Source organism: Pleurodeles waltl, chromosome 12 (assembly GCF_031143425.1).
Source record: "Pleurodeles waltl isolate 20211129_DDA chromosome 12, aPleWal1.hap1.20221129, whole genome shotgun sequence".
NCBI classification, from domain to species: Eukaryota; Metazoa; Chordata; class Amphibia; order Caudata; family Salamandridae; genus Pleurodeles; species Pleurodeles waltl.
In genome coordinates this window covers 63,988,952-64,010,922 of record NC_090451.1, presented here as the reverse complement: position 1 = coordinate 64,010,922, position 21,971 = coordinate 63,988,952, and the positions used below count along the sequence as shown (strand labels likewise).

General features: G+C 43.5%; 1 protein-coding gene across 2 annotated transcripts in view; it reads right to left on the bottom strand.

Moving 5' to 3' along the window:
* Positions 1-11,886, bottom strand: part of SH3GL1 (SH3 domain containing GRB2 like 1, endophilin A2) — a 105,481-nt gene extending 93,595 nt beyond the window's left edge. For both annotated transcript variants that reach the window (XM_069216497.1, XM_069216498.1), the window contains exon 1: positions 11,615-11,886. In XM_069216497.1, coding sequence (XP_069072598.1) covers positions 11,615-11,659 — 45 coding nt within the window. In that variant the 5' untranslated portion in view covers positions 11,660-11,886. The remainder of the gene's footprint in view (positions 1-11,614) is intronic.
* Between the last annotated feature and the right edge of the window lie 10,085 nt (positions 11,887-21,971).

Here is a 21,971-nt window from a genome sequence, read left to right as displayed (position 1 = left end):
ATATTGTAGTATTGGCTCTCCCACTGTGCCGGGAGAGCCGCTTAGCGGATTTCTGTGTTTTCTTTTAGTAAAGCATTTATCAATTATAGGTGTTTTGGGAAAGCTATAGAGTGAAGGGGAGAGCCAAAAGAAATTACCCTAATTAGGTAATAGTGTGAACAATGTGGCCAGTGCTCCAATACCGCTGATGGAGTCTGCGCTGTTGGCACTGTGAACGCTGTGAGGGCCATGGCTGCCATGGAGCACGAAGGGTGAGATAAAAATAAAATAGTTCACCAATTATCAATGTAACAGGGTCCATCAGCAAGCGAAAAAACTGCCACAAGGCAGGACAAACGTAAAGCGATTACCAAGGACATCAAGGGATTTTTGAAAGGCAAGCCCACGAACGAGTGAAAGTGATGGGTGTGAGGTGGGTGTGGTTAAAAGCCCACAATACTTACAACAGGTCAAAGCTCTTGCGTGCTCAACCTAAAAATTATCTGCTTTTTAAGAGGGCATTTTAAAACTTTCTTAGGCAACGATAATTCATGGGTCTATGCATGCCTACAGAAATAGCAGCTTATCACGCAAAGAAGTGCCTTGAAAACTTGATGGAATCAAAGTTTTAAACAAACTATTTAAATGTTAAAATAATTCACCGACCACACATGTTACAGTGTTTCTGGTAAACTTTTTTGGAAATTACTATATCTTTTCCCCAACATGCGCGTGACACATGAAATGACTAAGCAGATGCCAGCAATAAAGATGTGGCCACAACCAACATCTTCACCCACCAAGACACTGCAATAGCAAGAGTGAAAGACAGCATCATGTGCAATAACTAGAGCCAAGACCGAGGTCACAGTGCTGAGCAGAGAAGACCCACGTCACCCAATATGGGAGATTTACCACTGACTACCCACCAAGTGAAGACCATCAGAGCCCCTACAAGACTGTAGCTATTCTCCACTCCCCACATCAGCGATCAAACAGATACATCTAAGGATCTATTATTTAGAGTATCCTCTTGTGGTTCCTAATTCACAACAGGAACGGAGCTGTTGGGCCCCAACGTGATGACACAATCAGACTACTGTAGGCTCATTTATACTACGCCCCTCAAGGCACTTCTCAGTAGACCACAATAGCCCCAAAACAAGGTGGGACAGAATGTGCTTGAACCTCAGCCAGCGTGGACTTAAAAATACTTGAATATCTCCTTGTTGCTGCCAGAATGAACTACTTCTTGTACAAAACCTACTGGGACAAAGGAAGTAGATAGCTGTGGATCTACAATTCCACCACGAAGTTCTTCATTTGTCGATGACACACCCGCTCACCCAACAAACCTTTAAATGAATGAAACTTGAGGCACAACCCAGGACCTCTGGTAGGGAATGCTTTGAACCCAATCTGTGGGCTGAACCACAAGATATGCGGTCAACAAACAACCTTAAAACTGAATTGTTCAGGCTTGCCTACAACCCAATCTTATGCAAACAGAGAACATGAATGAAGGATTCCAGACTGTGGCTCAGTCTCTACTGAACCGGCTAACTTGTCCTTCCTCACAAAGTACAGAATCCCAAGTGCATCGCTTGGAAGTGTGTGAGAGGCGATGTGCTGCACTCAACCAAACTACTAAATAAATAAACAAATACTAAGGACCCACATGATCCACAATGTGACTGCACTATCCCCACTTCCACCGGTTTCCATTAGAAGTGGTTCAGTGTTAGAGTGTAAAATTGTAAAGCGAGGATTGAGATTCTAAAAACTGATGGTGCTGAACTTCTCAAAAGCCATGGTGATGAACAGGGACAAGGAAATATGTTATTCATGTTTATGCAGCAGCTGTCACAACTGTTACTACATTATAGAGCATTCATTATATGGGCACCCATTTTGCTCTGGTCTGGGAAGTCTAACTATGGAGCATGTTTTTTGACGAGTTGTTGGAGGTGGTTAGTAAAGAGTTTGTACGCTCTTTATGTTTCAAATTGGGCGAGTTGGTGAGAAAGTAACAAGAGTGTGAAAATAATATTTGACAAAGAATTCAGGATAAGTTTCAGATGATCTTGCCTAGGTGTCAATGGCCTATTGAGCACTAATTACAAATAAAAATTTGAACCTGGACAGTGGTGCCTATTTTAATATAAAGTAAGGCACTAGGTCCTAGTAAAGAACAGTTAATCCAATCCTCTAAAGATACGGACATGGTTTGTAACAGTCAGGGGTGTGGAATTTATTAAAATATCTACTTGTCCAGGGGACAGGTTGCTTCTCAAATCTACTTGTCCTGTAAAAAGATCTACTTGTCCCTTTGGTGCCATGTAGTGTGGTGACAAATTATGGCCGCAATTAATAGCCTCTCTGATTATGCCAGGGCTACTACCATAGTAGGGCTTGAATACTTGCAGTTTCAATCCCTACTGTAGCAATTTCCTTATTTTGCCACCTTTCTGCAGATCTGCATACTGGGGCTGGAGGAAGCAGTAAGCAATAGTTCCAGGGCTGGAATGCCTTTGAGTCTGCAAACCTACTAACCTGCATGTTTTAAAGATTTTTACCAGCTTCTCTCTAATATTTTCCCATAATAAGAAAGGTTGGACATTTACTCCTGACAATGGCAGAATTAGAACTTCTTCCAGGGTTGGGAAGAAAGTGGCTGGAGGGAAAATGAACTTGCAAATGCTCAATAGATTGAGCAAATCTACACATCGTATTTACCCATGCTAAAATACAGTTCACAAATATTTTACAGGGGTACGACATATACCATGGGTGCACTTTTGTGACTTTCTTTAAGAATTTGGGGCCACATGTAGGTAGGTTCAGATTTGTGACCTGCAAATTGCGAGTCGCAAATCTGAATGTAGGATGGTGTCCTTGACACCATCTGTGATTCGCAAGGGCTTCACAAATGCCCATCTCATGAATAATCATGAGGTGGGTCGCAATTTGCGACCCCTTCGCGAATGGTGGCCTGCTGGACACAGCAGACCACCATGTCTGTGACTGCTTTTCAATAAAGCAGTTTTTTTTTTTTTGTAATGCAGCCCGTTTTCCTTAAAGGAAAACGAGATGCATAACAAAAACGAAAAATGAAACGTTTTCGTTTAACTTTTTCAGAGCAGGCAGTGGTCCACAGGACCACTGCCTGCTCTGAGAAAATGTTTGCAGTGACATTCACAATGGGGAAGGGGTCCCATGGGGATCCCTTCCCTTTTGCGAAAGTGTTAGCACCCATTTGAAATGGGTGCAAACTGCGATTGGTTTGCGCCCACGTTCGCGGTCACAAAACAATCCTACATTGCACTGCGAGTCGCAATTAGGAAGGGAACACCCCTTACTAATTGCGAGTCGCAAACCCGTTTAGTGATTCGGTAACCAGGTTACTGAATCGCAAAACTGGGCTTGAGCATCGCAATGTGCTTTTTGCACGTCGCAAACAGCGAAAGTCGCTGTTTGCGACATGCAAACAGCTACCTACATGTGGGTCTTGGTCCCTAATTAGGTCTGGTGTTAACAAAGACATTTTGTTTTTATTAAACTTCTATTTCTCTCTCTTTCGGCTGGCTTTACTGTGAGTGATCGCATTCTGCTCTTCCACAAGGAGCATATTGCCACACAAAGTAGTTTTGTTCAGTGTCGGGAACTACAGTGGCAATCAGTGACGTAACGAAACTGGAGGGTGCCCTTTTGCAAAGAACATGGAGGAGCCCCCTCTCCAGACTCACTCAGGGCAGATGCTGTGCTGAAGGGGCCACCTGGAGGGCGGCTGTGGGGCCTTTGTTATGCCGCTGGTGGCAACTTGTGCTTTTAGCGTTCAAAAACATTTTAGGGGGTTTTGCCAGTGTTTGTTACAATGTTGAGGGCTGGTAGCTCCCACAACAATAAAGTATTACAAAAGCCATGTCAAAACAAGACACGGATTGATGAAACTAAAAGACTTATAAAAATATGTCAGATCAGTTGGCTTTGTCAGTGTTTGTTTATTTTCATGCTTCCCATAATCGTGTTGAAAATGGTTACACTGATTTTCCATTTGAAATATTTTTGGGAAATACTAGCATGCATCAACACATTTTACTAAATGACACTTCATTTGCATATAACCAGAGAGCATTCTGGGAGCATTATACTTAGCCTCTTAGTCTAAACCTTTCAAACATGTGTGTACACTTTTTTTTTTTTTTTTGTACTGGAACCAACATCAGTAGTGAAGTGTGACCTTAAAACATTTATTTACAGCACTCACCCTAATAATGAAGGCTTTCAAATAATGAACCATAAATACAAGTTTGAACAGCATTATCTTTTGGAAACACATTACCTCAACTACAGAGAGTTCTACTCTCTGTAAACAGGCAGCCAAAGGGTTTGTGCTGCAGGGGGTTGGGCCTACTTGTCCCAAGGACAAAGTAAACATAAAAACTTGTTGCCCTTGACCCCAAACCAAACAGACGATCTGTAAAAGCCAAAGGAGAGAGTGATCCATCTCCCACCATTCGAGGACTCACGCAGCCTCCTATCCCAGTAGAAAAACAAGCATCTGTAATGCAATGGGTCTCACGTTTGCTTGAGTTAGAGCTATTAGCATTGAAAATTCCAACCTCTGCTTTTCTAGCCACATAAAATTAAAAGTAAAACAGTTAACATAGGTGGGCCGATCAAAGCATCATGAGTGCAAAGGAGACACACAAAAGGAAAAAGAAGTTCACTTGCAGTCAAACATATGGGAAAAAGTGCAATTATCCCTATAACAGGGTCGATGGCCAAAGCGGTAACAAAACTGCCCCAAGGAGGGACAAGCGTAAAGCATCTGTCAATGATAAATGGTTTTTGAAAGGCAAGCCCAGGAACCAGTGATAGTGATGGGTGTGTAGTGGGCGTGGTTAAAAGCCCACAGATAGATTACAACAGGTCAGAGCGCTTGAGCGGTGGACCTAAAAACAAGTAATGCAAACATAGGAGTAAACAAGCCCTGGCAATGTCAACAGACCTGAAGTTGGTCAACAACCATTTGGCATTTTTTGTCAATTCTTGATTTGTCATGGTTTTTGTAAAAAATCATTATGGGGAATATGTGGTGCTTCCACCAACTGAAAACGTGTTGGATAAAAGCAAAGCACACAGTGTCGTAGTAGGTCGTGGCACATAACGGGGCCATGCTGTGCTAGGATGTGCTCCTTGTGAAAGAGCAGGCTGTGAAGTTCACTTCGCCAGTGGCTGACACGGGCTGCCAATTACCCCACGCTGTAGTGGGCGTTAAGAAATATCTGAATGACAGCAGGAAAGACCAATGGGCGAGGAGCGATGGTTCATAGGCCCCCATCACATGCAGTAGATTTATATAAATCGTGTTGGTGTAAATCGCAAGGACGGACTTCACCAACGCCGGGCCTATAACTTTCTAAGAGAGACACTTACGCAGCAAAAGCAACAGAAAAACAACAACAGCTCGAGACAGCGGAGCGGGTGTGAGTTTGGCAGGGTGTCTGGGGAGGTGGCGGGCCCGGGTCTCCGGCCAGGGCTTCAGTGGCGAGTGATGAACACGTACATTTATTTTACACCGTCCCAAACTCTGGACTAGATGCGGACTCTTGCGCAAGGCCCCACAAAGAATGCAGTGTTCAAACATAACAAGTAAGAAAAACAGAGTTCTGAGCTTGGCTGGTGAGTTCATCCACGGTTCCCATTCCCCGTGTGAAGGCCACTATCGGGGTGACTGTATTCGAGGTGGTCTTTACGTACCCCGGTTACTTCCTGTGGGCTACCATCTTAGCCAGAGTATTCACAAGACTCGCAGATCAAACTGTTAAGGGAGGGGAGCTAAAGTAAGGGTGCCTGCAATAACACAGCATCAATTACGTTTCAATCCCAAAAGTCTTAAAGCCAACTCGCTGCGGTCCTACAGACGTGAAACGTGTCTGAGCCCGACCAGGATCTCAACAAGACATGTGGACTACACACAGGGCCTGAACCCACCACACTATCTCGTCGGCTGAAGAATCCCAGGAACCCACCCACGGGAGCGGGAATGCAAGGGCAGGGGGTGCGGCAACGCCTCACGTGACGGGGCTCGGGGAATGCATGTTTAGTCCACGCCGCTGTCTCCTCCGGGTGCACGTCCGGCTGGGGGAGGGGAGACAGATGTTTAGGAGGGGAAGGCAGGAGGGGAAGGCAGGAGGTGGGCGGAAGGCGGCAGATGGGGCCTCTTCCAACCCCTGGCGGCCATGGCCGCGGCTTATCGTGCACGCCAGGCACGCCGGCTCGGCGCACCCCCAAAACGTACAATGACCTGTCTGTATTTCTGCATCGGCCACCATCCTTCCGGTGGAAACTGTACAGTGACCTCCCGGGTCAGGCATTTATCTCACTGGTATCGGTATCCGCTTCTTGTTTGTGCGCCGCAGGGGCACTGAAGTGTCTCCCCAACATACAAAATATCGTGGTCCGATCACCGGGTTGGCTCGGGCAGGGGAAGGCACCCTCTATGGGTCTCCCTCAATACCAAGAAATCACGTCCGAAGAGCACCCCAAAAGAGTGATAAGTACGACATTAACAAGATATTCATTCCCCCCCTCAATGAACTTATCCTGCGGTTATACGGCTACAGCGCAACACGACCAAACTGTGTGAAAGTGGGCAATTCTCTTCAAGTCTATCTCACTCAGTTCCGGTATGTGCAAATGAGGAAAGCACGTCAAAATAAAGAGGTTAACCTCAAAACTGGATAGTTACATTCTCCTCTGTAATCTCTACTAAATTAACTTCAATGTTCCACAGCATGCCACCCTCTTTAAAAAGCTGTAACTAGAACACAACACACCGGCTCTGTAATTTAACTAAACGAGTGTCCACCCCATTTAAACCTCCGAGCCGTTCGGTTTTGCTACTCAAGTGGTGAACAAATGTCACAGTTCGCAAACTGAATAGCCCCAGTTGCCCACTCTCAGAAGGATATAGTCTGCTGGGCTTCAAGCTCCGGACACTCTTATCGCACCACGCTGAGCCATCTCACCACAGCTCAAACCTGCACAGAGCTGGGTGATGTTCTGAATTTGAAACTACTAATGTCAGTTCTTGTGGTAAGACACACGAAGATCCAGACAATAAAACACTACTTACACAAAGATTTAGCATCCTCTGTCCCCAATCACACCAACGCATTCTTGGCTACTTTTTTTCAGTGGTTGTTCAATCACGTTCATATCTTAAATGTGATCTGTGACTACTAAATTCATAGCCAAAACGTATGAGTCCCACATCACAACTCCAAAATGTATTCTCCAAACGAATCTCTAAACCTGTGTGTACAACACGCAAAATAAATTGTATATCATTTTTCTAATTCATTAAATCGAAATTAAATTGCATTTATATAACGCTTACCACCCCTTATGAAGCGTTGAAGCGCTTTACGGCAAGCAGCTCATTACTCTATAACCCAAAGTTAGTGGTTAGTCTAGTAGTTACTGTGCTCTCAAGGAAACCATTCTGTGCACCTACTCCAGTTTCTCTCTGGTACATTAACACTTTAGGTGTTATCATTAGAGGAGGCTATGTGAGAAGCAAATAAATGAGGGAATTAATATTTTGTCGGGTTGTGGGGATACAATTTCATAGAAAGAATTAAGAGAGACAGGCATGTATTAATACTCACGAGGCATGCATAAGGTGGAAGGGAAGAAGAGGGGCAATTCAAAAGAAATAAAGGAAGAAACATTTTAAAGGTCAATTTTTCCATGCAGGATTTTAGGAATATATTCAGCTTTTTGTTGAGATAGCATGAATCTATTAGGGATGTAAACCTGTAGAAAGAAACAACAAATCATCTGCAGTGAGAACCTACTACAGCTTTACATTCTGCTGTAAAGGAAGGTGCTTTTTTAGCAGTCTTTCTAGAGACATTTCAACTGTCAATCAGGTGACAGATACTTGTCACGCCACAAATTAAACTGGCAAATAAATTGTTAGGCACCGAACCAGGATATCTATGAAGAATTGCAAACAGTGTTTATCAAAACACATCATCCATTTGAAACATCAACTTAACACACAGTTCGTATTTTTTTCGGTGGGTCGGATATAAAATAGCAATTGTATGACAGTTCCAAAAAGAACAGATAATGGACAGAATGCTGAACAATGTCAGACATTCATCCCCAGGCACAGATCTGGGCATAAAATCCATCCTTTTGTGCTCACCACGCCATTCCAGACCCAGCCATATCCAAATCAGTCTTAACATTGCTCCCCATGGGAACAGTCCAGCCTGAACTGCCAGGCCAGGTCCTCCCCTGACCAGAAACAAGCATTGTGGAACCGCTTCTGGGGTATCACCCTTCATCAGCCAGGATAGCTTAAATCCAGTGGTGTAGCGAGCACAGAACCACGTCTGGGAATACCTTTCCCACTTAGGGTGACACATGCAAAAAGAACAGATGGTGGATGGAATGCTAAACGTCATTCACCCCCAGTCACAGATCAGATGACAGTAAGCAAAAGATCATCTTGTTTCGAGGAAGGCTGAGAAACTTAAAAAATATTCAGTGGCTGAAACATGTTAACATTTAGGGTAGATCTAGAAAGCATGGACATGGTTCGACGATATGGTTATAATGTTGATCATGAAAGCATGGCACAAGAAATCTACTCCTGGATTTGCAACCTGACCATATTCTATAAAGAAAGGAAAACGCCTCTCTCCTGAAGCCACAGTTACCTATCTGGAAAAGTCCCTGTACAAGATTTCACCTAACTATAAAAACGAAGGGATATATATACACATAAATGAACATTTGCAAGCACATATTTTAATACTGCTCTGTTCCTTTCAATTCCAGGCACTGCGAAGATATGTTTATGTGCCACTAGAGTGTTTTTACTCTACAATTATTGTGACACCACTGAGTTTCCCAATAAACAAATAAATGCGCTGACAAGACCAGAAAATAATATTGTCACCGATTAGGAGTCAGTAAATGCAAACTATAGAAATGAATGGTGTTTACCGCCAGTACTGTGGAGGACTGACACTCCACCCTAAATGCTTTACAGTCAGTCCTTGTCACAACTGTGCATAGTTTTTTACTTAGCCAGAATGAGCAATCAAATGATGTGTCCCCAAATACGATGACAGGTTACTTGACTGCCGCCTTTCACAAACGTGACTTTGCTTAATTTAAAAAAAAAAAAAAAAAACACACAATTCATAAGCCAAAAGTCCACCCAAATATTAATGTTTGTGACAAGGCTCACCAGAGAAACTTGAAAGATAGTATTACTGCCAGGCCAAACAAGCCCACAAAACGACAATTAAAGTAATTTTTGTTTTAACCTTAAATGGACAAAACAGAAAACAACAAATGTATTTTCAGCGTCTTATAAGAACTAAGCTGGATCCACGTCTGAGCCCAAGCAGCACATGTCCGAATGTTTACTGCAACAGTCTATATAAATCTTGGCCACTGGGCTTTTCGGGTTGCCCTCGAGCAGGCTGTCCACAACCTGTGTCTGTTTAACAGTGCCACTAGAACCAACTGGCACGCCTCCCAGGGATCTTATCTCACACTGACAGTCTTCTAACTGCTGCCTCTCCTTCCAACGAAACACCAGACTTGGGTTTATGCTGCTGCATCCTACTTCTTGTAAAAGTTTCCTTATATTTTTATTTCACGATAACCCCATCAAGGAGTACTTTCACACGTCTCCACCCAAAATGCAGGTTTGTGCAGTCCATGTGCTATCACTGGTACTCCTGAGCATCTCCCATATCAACGCCAACATCAGCTACTGACCTATGCTGGCAGCACCCATTCACTCTATCTCAACCAGGGACTAAACACATCTCTGTAACATGCGGGCATGGCTTCGTCCACACGATAGACAATGCCCTCAGGTCAGGTCCGGCCCATCCAATCGCACTGTGACCGTACGTTATCTGCCCACCCCAGCTTCTCGCATCTGGATGTTGTTACGAAACCTCCATCCCATGTTGGCGCTGAACGGCTTCCTCTGCCCACTCAACCAGCCTTATTCGCAAACACGCTGTCATGATACCATCTAACCTCTTCCTGCCCAGGCGCTCAACGACCTGTGTCTCTACACGCTGGTGAACTATATAGGAGGGTGAGCAAAGAAAGGTTGGAGCGTGTTAACGCCAAATGTCGGGTCCGGGTCCCACTGCCCCTTTCTCTCTCCATCTCTCCCTCCATTCTAATGCAGCTTTGTAAATAATAAAAAGTAATCGGTCTCCTGTTAACTAAAAGAGATCCTCTAAAGCACTACAGGCGTATATCGCGCACACAACGTGTCTTTTGCTTCCACTAAAATAACGCTTTTAAATAAAACACAGAATAATACGAGATAATGATTCTAAGGCTTGCAGGACAGATGTACGTAGCTGTCATAATGACGGTACACAGACTGAGTGCCTTTTCTATTTTATTGCCACTACTTGGATCTTCTAGCCTCGTATTTAAACAGCGAATAACGACACTGATGCGTGTGTAGTCCAAGTGGTTTGATGTGTAATAAAGGTGCAGATGTTCATTTTCTTTTCTGTCCGCTCTGCCCCTTTCCATAGTTGATTACAAAGGGGGTTAGCCACCTCTTTCCTACAAAATTCTCCTTCACACACTTAAGTCGATTTTAGTAATCGATGTCTAGACATTGCCTCTCGGCGTCGGTGACGTCACAGGGAGCATCACGGTGACAACCTATCTATAAACCATTACAATTTATTGTAAACCTACACACAAGAGAGAACAACTTCTGCTTTAATAGCTGACTTTGTAAATTGGAAACCAGAGCTCAGCTCCCACCTTCACACTTGGCCAAACTGTGTCGTTCTGGGCAAACCACTATACATTAAAGTGGCTCGTTTTCCTAAACAACGTAGCGAGTTGAAGTGATTCTGATGAAAATGCACACTATATTTTTAAAAAAGCACATATGAATTAATGGACTGGAATGTTCACTAACATCTAATAGTACTACCACAGGGCATTTCAGATAAAACAATAAAATAAAGGTGTCCATTGGCTCGATTATGCCGAAGCTATAGCGGACCCCTCTAGTAAATCTAGATGTATACATTTTAACGAATGCCACTCAGTGCGCCCACGAAGCCTACTGTAATACACTGAAAGTGCAAATGTCAAAAATACCTTTTCCCTACGTTTAAAGAAGTGACATGTAGGAAAGTCGCCATAAGTTTACACGCCACCTGTTGAGCGACTAACAAGATACTTAATTCAAAGGCCCAATTTGCACTTGTTCTTTTAGGGCCAAGTCAGACCGATGGCACAGCTCTCTGTGTGCATGTGGTGCTTTGCCACCTCTTCTGCCCGAGGTTTTATATAGGCATGTGTATCCCAGATGTTGGCACTATGCAGGTGACCTGTCCACCTCGAGCCTTTGGCCCGTGCGACGTCCCCAGCCGTTGATTCTGTGCTGTCAGCCTCAGCCCCACCAGAGGTCCTCATGATGGCCCGGGTCAGCTTCATGCTGGTACCCACTGTCCCAGCCCGTGCCCTCCCTCCAGCTCCGCCCTCTCCCACCCAGCCTCCTCCTCTGCCCCGGTGCCGGGTCTCCCCCGTCCTCTGCCCCATCCCTCACCTGGCTCGCTTTATAAAACTGTTTCTTCAGCCCGGCCACCGACATCCTGCCTTCCCGAAGCCGGGCACACCCGGGGCCACAGAGAGAGGTAGAGGGGTCACAAACAAGAGAGGGAGGGGCGCCAACACTCGGTACCGGGAGCTCCGGACAGACCACGGGAGGGGGCACGGACAGGAGCGACAAACACAGCCCCGGACGGACCGACACAGACGTAAAGCTCCACCCCGCTCCCGCCTCTCAGGAAGTTACATGGCAACCACACACTTCCGGCGGCTGACAGGAACTGGGGGTGGCCCCGGAGGACTGACAGTGGCGGGTCACGTGGGGCGCGCTGTCCTCCCCGAGTCGCCATATTGGGGGCAGGCAGGGAATTATAACGTCTTTCGCCATATTGGAGGAGGCAGTGGACTGCTGCCTGGCCCGAGTCGCCATATTGGGGGCAGGCAGGGATGGTGGCTGAGAAGAACAGTCTGATCTGTTGGAAGTTGTGGGGACGAGATGCACCGACCATGACAAGTTGTGCCACGAAAGCTCTTCTAGTACCGTGACTGGGTACAACATCCTGTCGAGGAATTTTATCTGATTTCCCTTTAATGGATTGAAAAGGACAATGATGCCAAGCATGCAATAAAAAAAAACAGGACTGAACCTGCTATTTATACATGGAAATAGGTGATTGTAGAGCTCTGCATTTTATCTGTCTAATTATCTGCTCTTTGCTGTGTCACCCGCAGTACAATTCATTAGAAATTCTCGACTGCCTGTGTGACTCAGCAGGTTATGCTTGTCAGCGATCTGCTTATCTGATCTGGGGAAGCCCTCTGCTAAGAAAGGGGAAATCTTCTGCTGAGAAAGAAACCAAGCTCGTCAAACAGTAACGGTCATTAAAAAATGAGCATCTGGAGTTATGAGATGTAATTTAGGGCCATATGTACGTACACCTTTTCCCATAGACACAGAATGGGTAAAAACCTTTGCTACATTTGGTCCTTAGTTTAAAAAAAATTAAATTCACATATTTTTTCTGCTGTAGGAGTGTAACGCTAAGATCCTCTACATACATTGTAAGATGTGGGCTCATTTACAGCATTTGCATTTTTGTTATATTTTGTCCTAATGTGCTATGTGCATGTTACAGTTTATGTGTTTAACATGTCTTATTGTGGTGGCACCCAATCTCATTTTTTTACTACTCATTTAAATTGTAAAACGTGTATTTTTATTTTAGGCTTCCATTTTAGCCATTTGTGTAGCCCTTTATTTTTCTGCTTTCCTTAATGGCATCGTTTTAGTTCTCGCCTGCACAGCATATACAGCTCATGCACAGTGTGCTGTGAGACGTATTGTTAGAAATGGGGTTTGTGGTTGGCTAGGGTATGCACCTCAGCCAGGTAGTAACCACCACTCTAGTCAGGGCGAAGGAGTTGCACACCCAAGATAACCCCTGCTGAACCCTTTGGTAGGTTGGCACGAGCTGTCAGGCATATCTCAAAGGTGATGTGTAAAGCATTTGCACAACACACATGACACAATAAATACACCATAAAGGAAACGCTACAACAAGTTAGATAAAAATAAACTGTATTGCATAAAACATCATTAGACCAAACACGACATGTATCAGTAATATCCTGCTACACAATCAGTTGTCAGACCATCACACAGGTTACTAGTACTCTGCGAAAGCAAGCAGTAGTCAGGTAAACATATAGGTTACTGGTATTCTGCAACACAAGCAGTAGTCAGGGAAACATATAGGTTACTGGTATTCTACAACACAAGCAGCAGTCAGTGTAGGAGTAAACATATGTATCCTCATGAGTACTAGTCCTGTAGTGGCATAGTCACACATGCATCATCCTGCAGTATTGGGGCACCGCTCACCTGTGCTCCTAGTAAGTCTTATACAGTAACTAGGCTAGTATTGGGGGCTGCAGGGACACATGTGCTCCTAATAGAAGGGTTATTGTAATTCTAATTGCATGGATGTCTAGTTGTAAACTTAGGAGTTGCCAAATTCAATAGTGTGTCCTGGGATATGTCTTGTGGTATCCCAATATCAAAGGCCAACACAATGGCAGAAAGAATCAGGTGAGGGAACCTTTGCAAGAGTGTGCTGCCTAGAGCATAATAAAACTGGGGTTGTGGCACAACTGTGCTCCTATTGGGTTAATTACTGTAGTTTCTGTTGATTTTCCTTGAGAAAATACTATATCTCTCCTGGGGCTCTCTATGGAGGATTTTACCCCCAGCAAGCAATGTCCCAAGGTCCTGAACAAGGCAGAAGTATTGCAGGTGGACCCTGCAGGGCAAACAAAAAGGGTGGCTGCTCACGAACGCGCAACCAACAGCAGGGCAGTGTTTTACTTGCTGCGTTCCATCCCAGGACAGCGGTGGAAACACGCTCTGCGTCACTATGGATCGTGGGGGGAGGGGCCTTGCTCCGTCCCCCCCACGCTCTGGCATGCGGCCGCTCCTCTGCAAGGGGCAATACAATTTTCTTAAGCCGAGCCTCCAGAGGATCAGTAGACAAACACAGTCAGTCCGCGCCTCACCTCTCCTGTGGCTTCTATATACAGGCTCCAGAGGCGGGGGGGGGAGTGCAGCGGCGGTCACTCCCTCCTGTTCAGGGCAACTCATAGTGGAGCCGACAGGGCTCTTGCTTGTGGGTGTGGCGGTCTCCCCTCCCTTGCTTCTGGTCCAGGTGGGAGCTGCAGTGAGGGAGAGCAGCTGTCCCCCAGTATCTGGGTATCCCAGACCGGGTGGTGATTGTGGTCATGAAGGAAGCAGAACGCAACCATCCACCCAGCTCTGACTACAGGGACCCGCTTGTGTCAGAATAAGCACTCTCAAGCGCTAGAAATAAAAAGAAATGAAGCACTCGCCACGTACAGGGTGCAGAACAAAAGAACATGAGGCACTCTCAATACGTAGATTGGCAGAACCAGGGGCACACAGTGAACCATGCAGTTGCAAGACAACATTAACCCAGTACCAGCCCTTGGGAGAACACTAGTGGGGAAAACATAAGGCAGGAGGCTTGCACAGCTAAGTAGGTGACAGTTACTCCTGGCAGCCCCACAGTGTTGAGAGAACCCCAAAGTCAGGGAGCAGCTGGCATCAGAACAACCAGCAGAAAAGCAATCCAGATGAATCCTTTGAGCTACCCAGAAGACACCAGGCAGCAGCGCAACAAAAGAAGAGCAGTCCAGATGAGTCCTATGTGTAGTCCAGCAGTTACTCTGGCAGAGGTTCAGTCCCAGTCCCTGAAGTGTTCTAAAAATGTGGGGGACAACCCCCTGTACCTATACTCATTTTGTGCAGCTTCAACAATGTGGGCAGGGAATTCCAAGCAGCACTAACCGGTTCCAGGAATGTCCCCTTTTTCCTCCAGCACTGGCTCTAGACATCAGTAGGGGGTAAACAAGCCCTTCGTGTGAGGCCAGGGCACAGCCTCTACAAATGCAGGTGTGGCCTGCCTCTCCCAGCCAAGGAAGACCATTCAGTATGGAGATGCACTCTTGTGACATCTTCACTGTCCCTGTGTACAGGATGTCTAAAATGTCTGCGCAAAGCCCAGCTGTCACTCTGGCACAGATGTGAATTAGTGTTATGCTGCAAAACACCAGAGTCATAGGCACAGAAAAATGCTCACTTTTTAAAAGTGGCATTTCTACAATGGTAATAAAAAATCCACCTACACTAGTAAGCAGCATTTCTCACCACCATTCCAACCATGGCAAACATGCCTATGCCACCCCTCATAGATTAGACAATATCACTTAGACATATGTTAGGGCATTTCCAATGCAATCCTATGAGAGGAGCAGCGCTTACAGTAGTGAGAAACTACGTGGGCTGTCTGTCAATACTAGGACATGTAGTACATAAAGACATATGTCCTATCTTTTACATACACAGCACCCTGCCCACAGGGCTAACTAGGGCCTACCTTAGGGGTGACTCATATGTAGTAAAAGGGTCGTTTCCAGGCCTGGCAAGTAAATTTAGATGCCAGGTCCCTGTGGCAGTAAACTGGGCACGCAGGCTGTGCTGTGGCTGGCCTGAGACAGGTTTAAAAGGCTACTTCAGTGGGTGGCGCAAGCAGCACTGCAGGCCCTCTAGTAGTATTTATTTTACAGGCCCTGGGTATAGGGATTCCACTGTACAAGGGACTTACAGGTAATTTAAATATAGCAATTAGGTGTAAGCCAATCATACCAAGTTTAGAAGGGAGATCATCTGCACTTTAGCACTGATCAGCAGTGATAAAGTGTTCAGAATCCTAACATCAACAAAAAGGGTTCAGAAAAAATAGGTGGAAGAAGGCAACAATTTTGGGGATGACCCTGTATAAAGGGCTAGATCCAACACATATTGTTTACAATTCAGTGTACTTGCATCCCGCCAACAGCATCCCACCAGCAGCATGCCATTAGGTGTTTTCATTGGCAATCGTTTGATTGCTTAGCTTCCATAGGCTTCCCTTCCTTTCTTGAGTTAGCTCCTATTGGCACTTTAGTTTCTTACACCCACAACTGTACTACTCTTCACCACCCTACTCTACACCATTCCACTCCACTCTACACCAGTCCACTCTACAATACTCTACTCTGTGCCACTCCACTCTACACCACTCCACGCCACCCCATCAACACCACTCCATGCCACTCCACACAATGCCACTTTATGACACGCTTCTCTACGCCACTCTACCTTATTCCACCCCACTCTGCACTACTCAGCTCTGTGCCACTCCATTCCACTCTGCCATTCTTTCCCACTTTATTCTATTCTACTCTATTGTAGGCCACTCTACTCTATACCACGCCACTCAGCTAAACTCCACTCCACTGTACACCATTCTGCTCTATGCCGAGCCACTAACCTTTAGCTATGCTGAACAGCAGCAATACTGCTGTACAGCATAGCTAAAAGTAATTGTCAAAGCCAACAACCCTCATATGGGTGAGACCTATTGTCTTTGGCAATGCTTGTTTGCAAAGGGATGTAGATAGGTGCAGGAGATGCAGGAATCCACCACCCCGGCTTGAAACAATTTCCCCTCTTTTCAATAATTTTAGTAGTACCTTTTTGCAATGTGGTGTTTATAATACTAAGTATTTGAAGTATATTTCCAATCTTATTTAGAAGCTCATAATCATTTACTTGTGGAGCCTATGACTGAAAACATGCAAAGAGGCACCAAGATGTCCTCAGTTGGAATCACTGGTTGACTCAATAATCCCACATAAGTCTCTGCCTTTTGGTTCGGAAGTGCACGCCTTTTAATAAGGGGAAATCTTTATTTGGACAAAATACCTGTTAAAGTTAAGGCTGTTGCACTTGAAAATTTTCTTGGAAAAGACTTCAAAAGCTGTGGTATGATTGTGGATTAACTGGCAAAAATTAAAGACTAAAAGGTTGGCATCAGCCAAGGACCATTTGTGCCAGGGTCTGACTGGAAACCAAAATCAGCAATGGAAAAAAATGTTTGAACTAGCCATGCATTGTATGAGGCAGCAGGAATGGGGGTCATGATAGCTGATCCTGCTCCAAAAGCAATCCCAACAGACTACAAGGAAACCTCCAGAGTGGCACAATGGCCAATCCAACTCTGCCATGTGCCCTCTCTGTTATACATTTTGGAATCTTGGAAAGTATGTTAGGTGGTGGCACATCAGAAGAGTTCCCTTCTGGCTTTTAGTAACATTCTGTATTTTTTTAAATTTGATTTTAAAGACTCTGTGCCTGAAAAATAACATTTCCATGAATATACATAACCAGAAGAAGAAGTAAATGCAAAATCTGTTGCCTAGGGAAGAGGAAAAGCGAGAGAATTTATCAGTTAATTGAGAGGTTTTTAGACCAGTGGTTCTTAACCTTTTGACTTCTTGGACCTCTTCTTAATCATTATTGGAACCCTGGGACCAGTGCATCATTATTGGAATCCCCCCAAAATCATTATTCAAATGCAGTGAAACCCAGTAAAAGATTTCCGTTGATTTAACCAGAAAACAATTTGAAAAAAATAGAGAAACAAGCTTTCATGTGAAAAAATACACAAATGAGTCAATGTTTTATTTAATTCACAAAAAATATATATAAAAAATAATGTTAATGGGAAAATGTTCTAAATTCAGTTGAGTCCACTCATCATCCATACTATTTTCTGGTTGATGCATTTGGACACAATCAATTGGAGGATACTAACTTAATTTTTAGACTCTAATTCCAAGTTCCTTTCCATTACAGAATGTTTGAAAATGTTTACTTTTACATTTTGCTTCTTTATTTAGATACAATTTATTAATCTGTAAATGCTATCTAATTTTCTAAGTAGTTGCGGACAATTTGAGAAGGCTTTGCAGACCCCACATCGGGGTCCCCCAGACCACAGGTAAGCACCACTGATTTATGCTACAAGTTACTTCACACCTACTCAGCAGAGAGAAAACCTGATGGTGACTTCAACAGAACCTCAAGAGGCTTGAGTCAACAACACTGAGTACGAAGTAATATTATTCCTGTTTAATCCTGAGAACCCAGGGGAAATAACGCTGCTATTACAGCACAATACCTTTACCACATTACCAGGCATATGTCCTCACCATGCACATTTTTACTATGGATATGCCTTTACCACAGATACATTTACATAAAAAATGTAAGAATATCGCAGGTAAGTGAAACTGTATAGACAGTTTTTTTTATGGGAGATAGCGTTTTCATTTATAACGCATACAATAAAGCAATGGATTCTACGGGAAAGACTTTGTTTCCTCTTTTCGCAGACATGGATTGATCTCAAAATATGATATGGTGCAGCTGGTTCGATTAGTTTTTCTCACCGTTTTTTGCTAAATATATCTATAGATATATATATATATCTATATATTTATATATAGACATATTTATATATATGTATATATATATCTACATATAGATATATATAATATATATACATATATATATATATATATATATATATATATATATACATATATATATATATATAGATATATATATATATATAGAGATATATCTCTACACAGAGGCAGCACACCAATTTATCACATTCCTGTTTATTAGTTCAAAAGAACACAACACATTTCGGCTATCCTGTAGCCTCGGTCAAGTTAGAATTACAAGCCTCAAAAAATAGATACTGAAAATCACAGACATAGAAGACAGACCTCCAAAACAATTTGCTTTACGTCGTGAAGCCGCCCTGAAACAATTTTTAGTATTACCTTACAATAAAATCTAAACATTTCATCTTAAATCCTAATTAGTGTCAGCCTCACCTGAAAGAGTTTTACATTTCCTTTCAACAGACACAAAATAGTTGTGGTAACATTAAAGGCAGACCGCATAAGAAATCATGACCGCTCCCTCAAAGCCTTTGGCGCCATGGCCTAGTAGTTGGAGCACTACTTGGAGTCGTGGTCATGCTCCATACACCAAGACACACAAGATGTGGGTCCTTACCCAATGTGGCGTGGTGACAGGAGCAACATGGTTTAAAACCTGTCTTCCTCGTAGACATTGCGACACACAATAAAGAAGTCAACAAAACATCAAATAAATTCTTCAAAAACCGACTTCTCCGGATCAGTGCTAACTGGCGTAGAAAGAAAAGAACTGACATCAGCGCAACAAGGTTGTGCCTAGAAAGGTGCGAGGTTGTCACTTCCTGCGCTGATGATGCCACGCAGAGCTGATCAATGCCACCTACTGGCGCACAGCGGTACTGCTCATGAAAAATCTTCCCAATCCAGTCTGACTCCTGGGGAAATTCAAAGGTAGTGAATCTGCAGCTATTAGTTTCTATCAGAACAAAACAATCAGTGCAGCTACGATAAAACTGTCAGCACTGTAATCATATTTTATGTTACTGCATGATATACAAACAATAATTTAAATGACATTCAAATAAGCCGCATATTAGAGTATTAGATCCTAAGCATGGAAAACATATCCAATTATATCAGATACAAATAAAAAAACTCATATTATTGATCCCCTTGTAGCATTAATGTGAGAAAATAACGACGAAGAAAGAAAAAATATAAGTAGTAATAGATCAAGGTAAGCAAAAAGCACAATGCGGCTACTGCACAACTGGCGGTGCTCAAATCTATTGAGGATATAGATATAAAACAAGTGTACGCTACCAAAGGTGAGTTGCGCTGTCAACTTCAGTCATGTCTTCACAATAAATGTTATACATCAATTAGAATTCCACGAAGTATGGTGCCGTAATCACTCGGGAAAATGCAGGTATTAAATACACAAAAAGTATAAATAAACACCATGTGTAAGTAAATACTGCAAGAACTAAGACATCCATGGTCGAGGGTTGAAACACCCTATAATTTGTTCATTTCATATTTAATCAAATATAGTTACCATAGCAGAAAGTTAATGTGCTGGCCAGTTCCAATTATGAGATTATCGATAAGGGGCAAGTTCCCACCCACATGTGATGGCCAATTCCAGTATTCAGACTTACAATCAGGTCAGGTGTCCAATCACATGTAAATACCAAAAATGGGTATCTAGGTGCAAGTCCTCCCATATATATGCTGGTTGACCAAATGGCTGGGACACCGTACCATCACCTAAAAAGAGGGGGAGGTAGATGCCTTAATGAACTAAAGTTTGGAACAAACTCATACATCAGTGCACCCAATGGTGAATCAATGTAAATCAAAAACGCATTGATTGTCAAAATTCATAGTTTCACCCCCCAAAAAAGGGTCTACCACATCCTATGATATAACTGGTGGGGTCATTAAACTTTTTTTACGCATAAAGAAAGACAAGGAAGGTCATCGCCCCCATGCTACCTCCCAAAATCTAAACTGTGTACACAAAAAGTATGGGGGAAAAAAACTAAAAGCAAAGTAGGACCTGAAGAATGCCCCAGACCAGTAATGTCTCCATGTGTGGGCAGAAAGTTTTTGGCCGTCAGGATTAGAGTGACGCAATGAGTCATTATATTTAAAAACGGTCACCACTTTGCTTTTAATTTACCAGCAGACACCACTATTAAAAGGTGTGATCCACACTGGTGAGCTGCTAGGTAATTTTATTCAAGCAACTGGATCCCAATATTATTCAGAAAAATATCATTTCAGGAGTCCCTCTGGGTTCGTTTAACCACGGGATTGAGTCCGCCCAGGTGGTATTGTCCTACCTGGGTGGAGGTAGGTGGTCAAATGATGAAGCATGACACTATAATGTGTGTGAGAACACCTATTCCGTAAGGAGGAACCCCTGAGATAGGTCCCTAATATATGGTTTTCACAACCATGTTTCATTAGACTGAATCACGGAAAAGAGTGGTTCTACCACAGGTTGATCAGGTCCTGTAGGTTTGTTTTTTCCCTCCAATACTTTCTGTGTACACGGGGTCATTAAACCCCATGTCTGCTAAGTGACCTACATGGTGAATAATAAAGTGAAAAAGTAAAAAAGTGATATGGAGCAACTCAGGAAAATAAATGAACAAGGGGGAGAATTGGGGGGATGGGGGAGACAATTCCAGTGCTGATCCCAAGGTTACAGTAAGGGGAAAAGTCTCCAGACAAACAGAGGACCAATAGTCTCTTACAGTGATGGGTGCATAGAAGTTAAGATAAACACTAACGATATCTACAACAATCAGATAAGAAACACATAGTAGCCAACAGATAGAAACATGAATAACCACACTAATGTTCTATTCCAGTATCTATGGCTAACTCTTCATCACTGCTTAAACCATGCAGGAATTTGATGTTGAGCTTGATGATGTACAAAGATGTTTCTCACATTCACCCCCTCTAAGACTTTTTTTAATTCTGTCAATGGCAAAATATTCCAATAAGGTATTGTTCCCTTTATCCTTTAGATGAAAATGTCTAGCCACAGGATAGCTGAGTCATTGCTTTTTATGTCATGTAAGTGCTCCAGTATTGTCTTCTTGACAGGCAATTTGGTGCTGCTGACATATGTGTGGTAAAAATTTGCATAGAAAAGGCATGCATGGTAAAGGCATATGCATGGTAATGGACGTGCCGTAAAGGCATGTGTGGTAATGGCATGCGTGGTTCCATCATACAACAGAGCCCAGACCAGGAATTATATTAAATACCATAATCCAGTGGAATTTACAGGGGAGGAAGTATGCATGTTTAAAACATTAAAGACAGCGTGAAATTATGTCTTTTGGATAACATAAAATCATGGGGCACTCTACTATATTACAAAAGAGCAGGCTTGGCATTCGAGTCGGATAAAAATATGAAATGTGCTAAATCATACTAGTAGTGCCTTGGAAGTCAGCACTATAGAGATTGAGTGGTTGTAT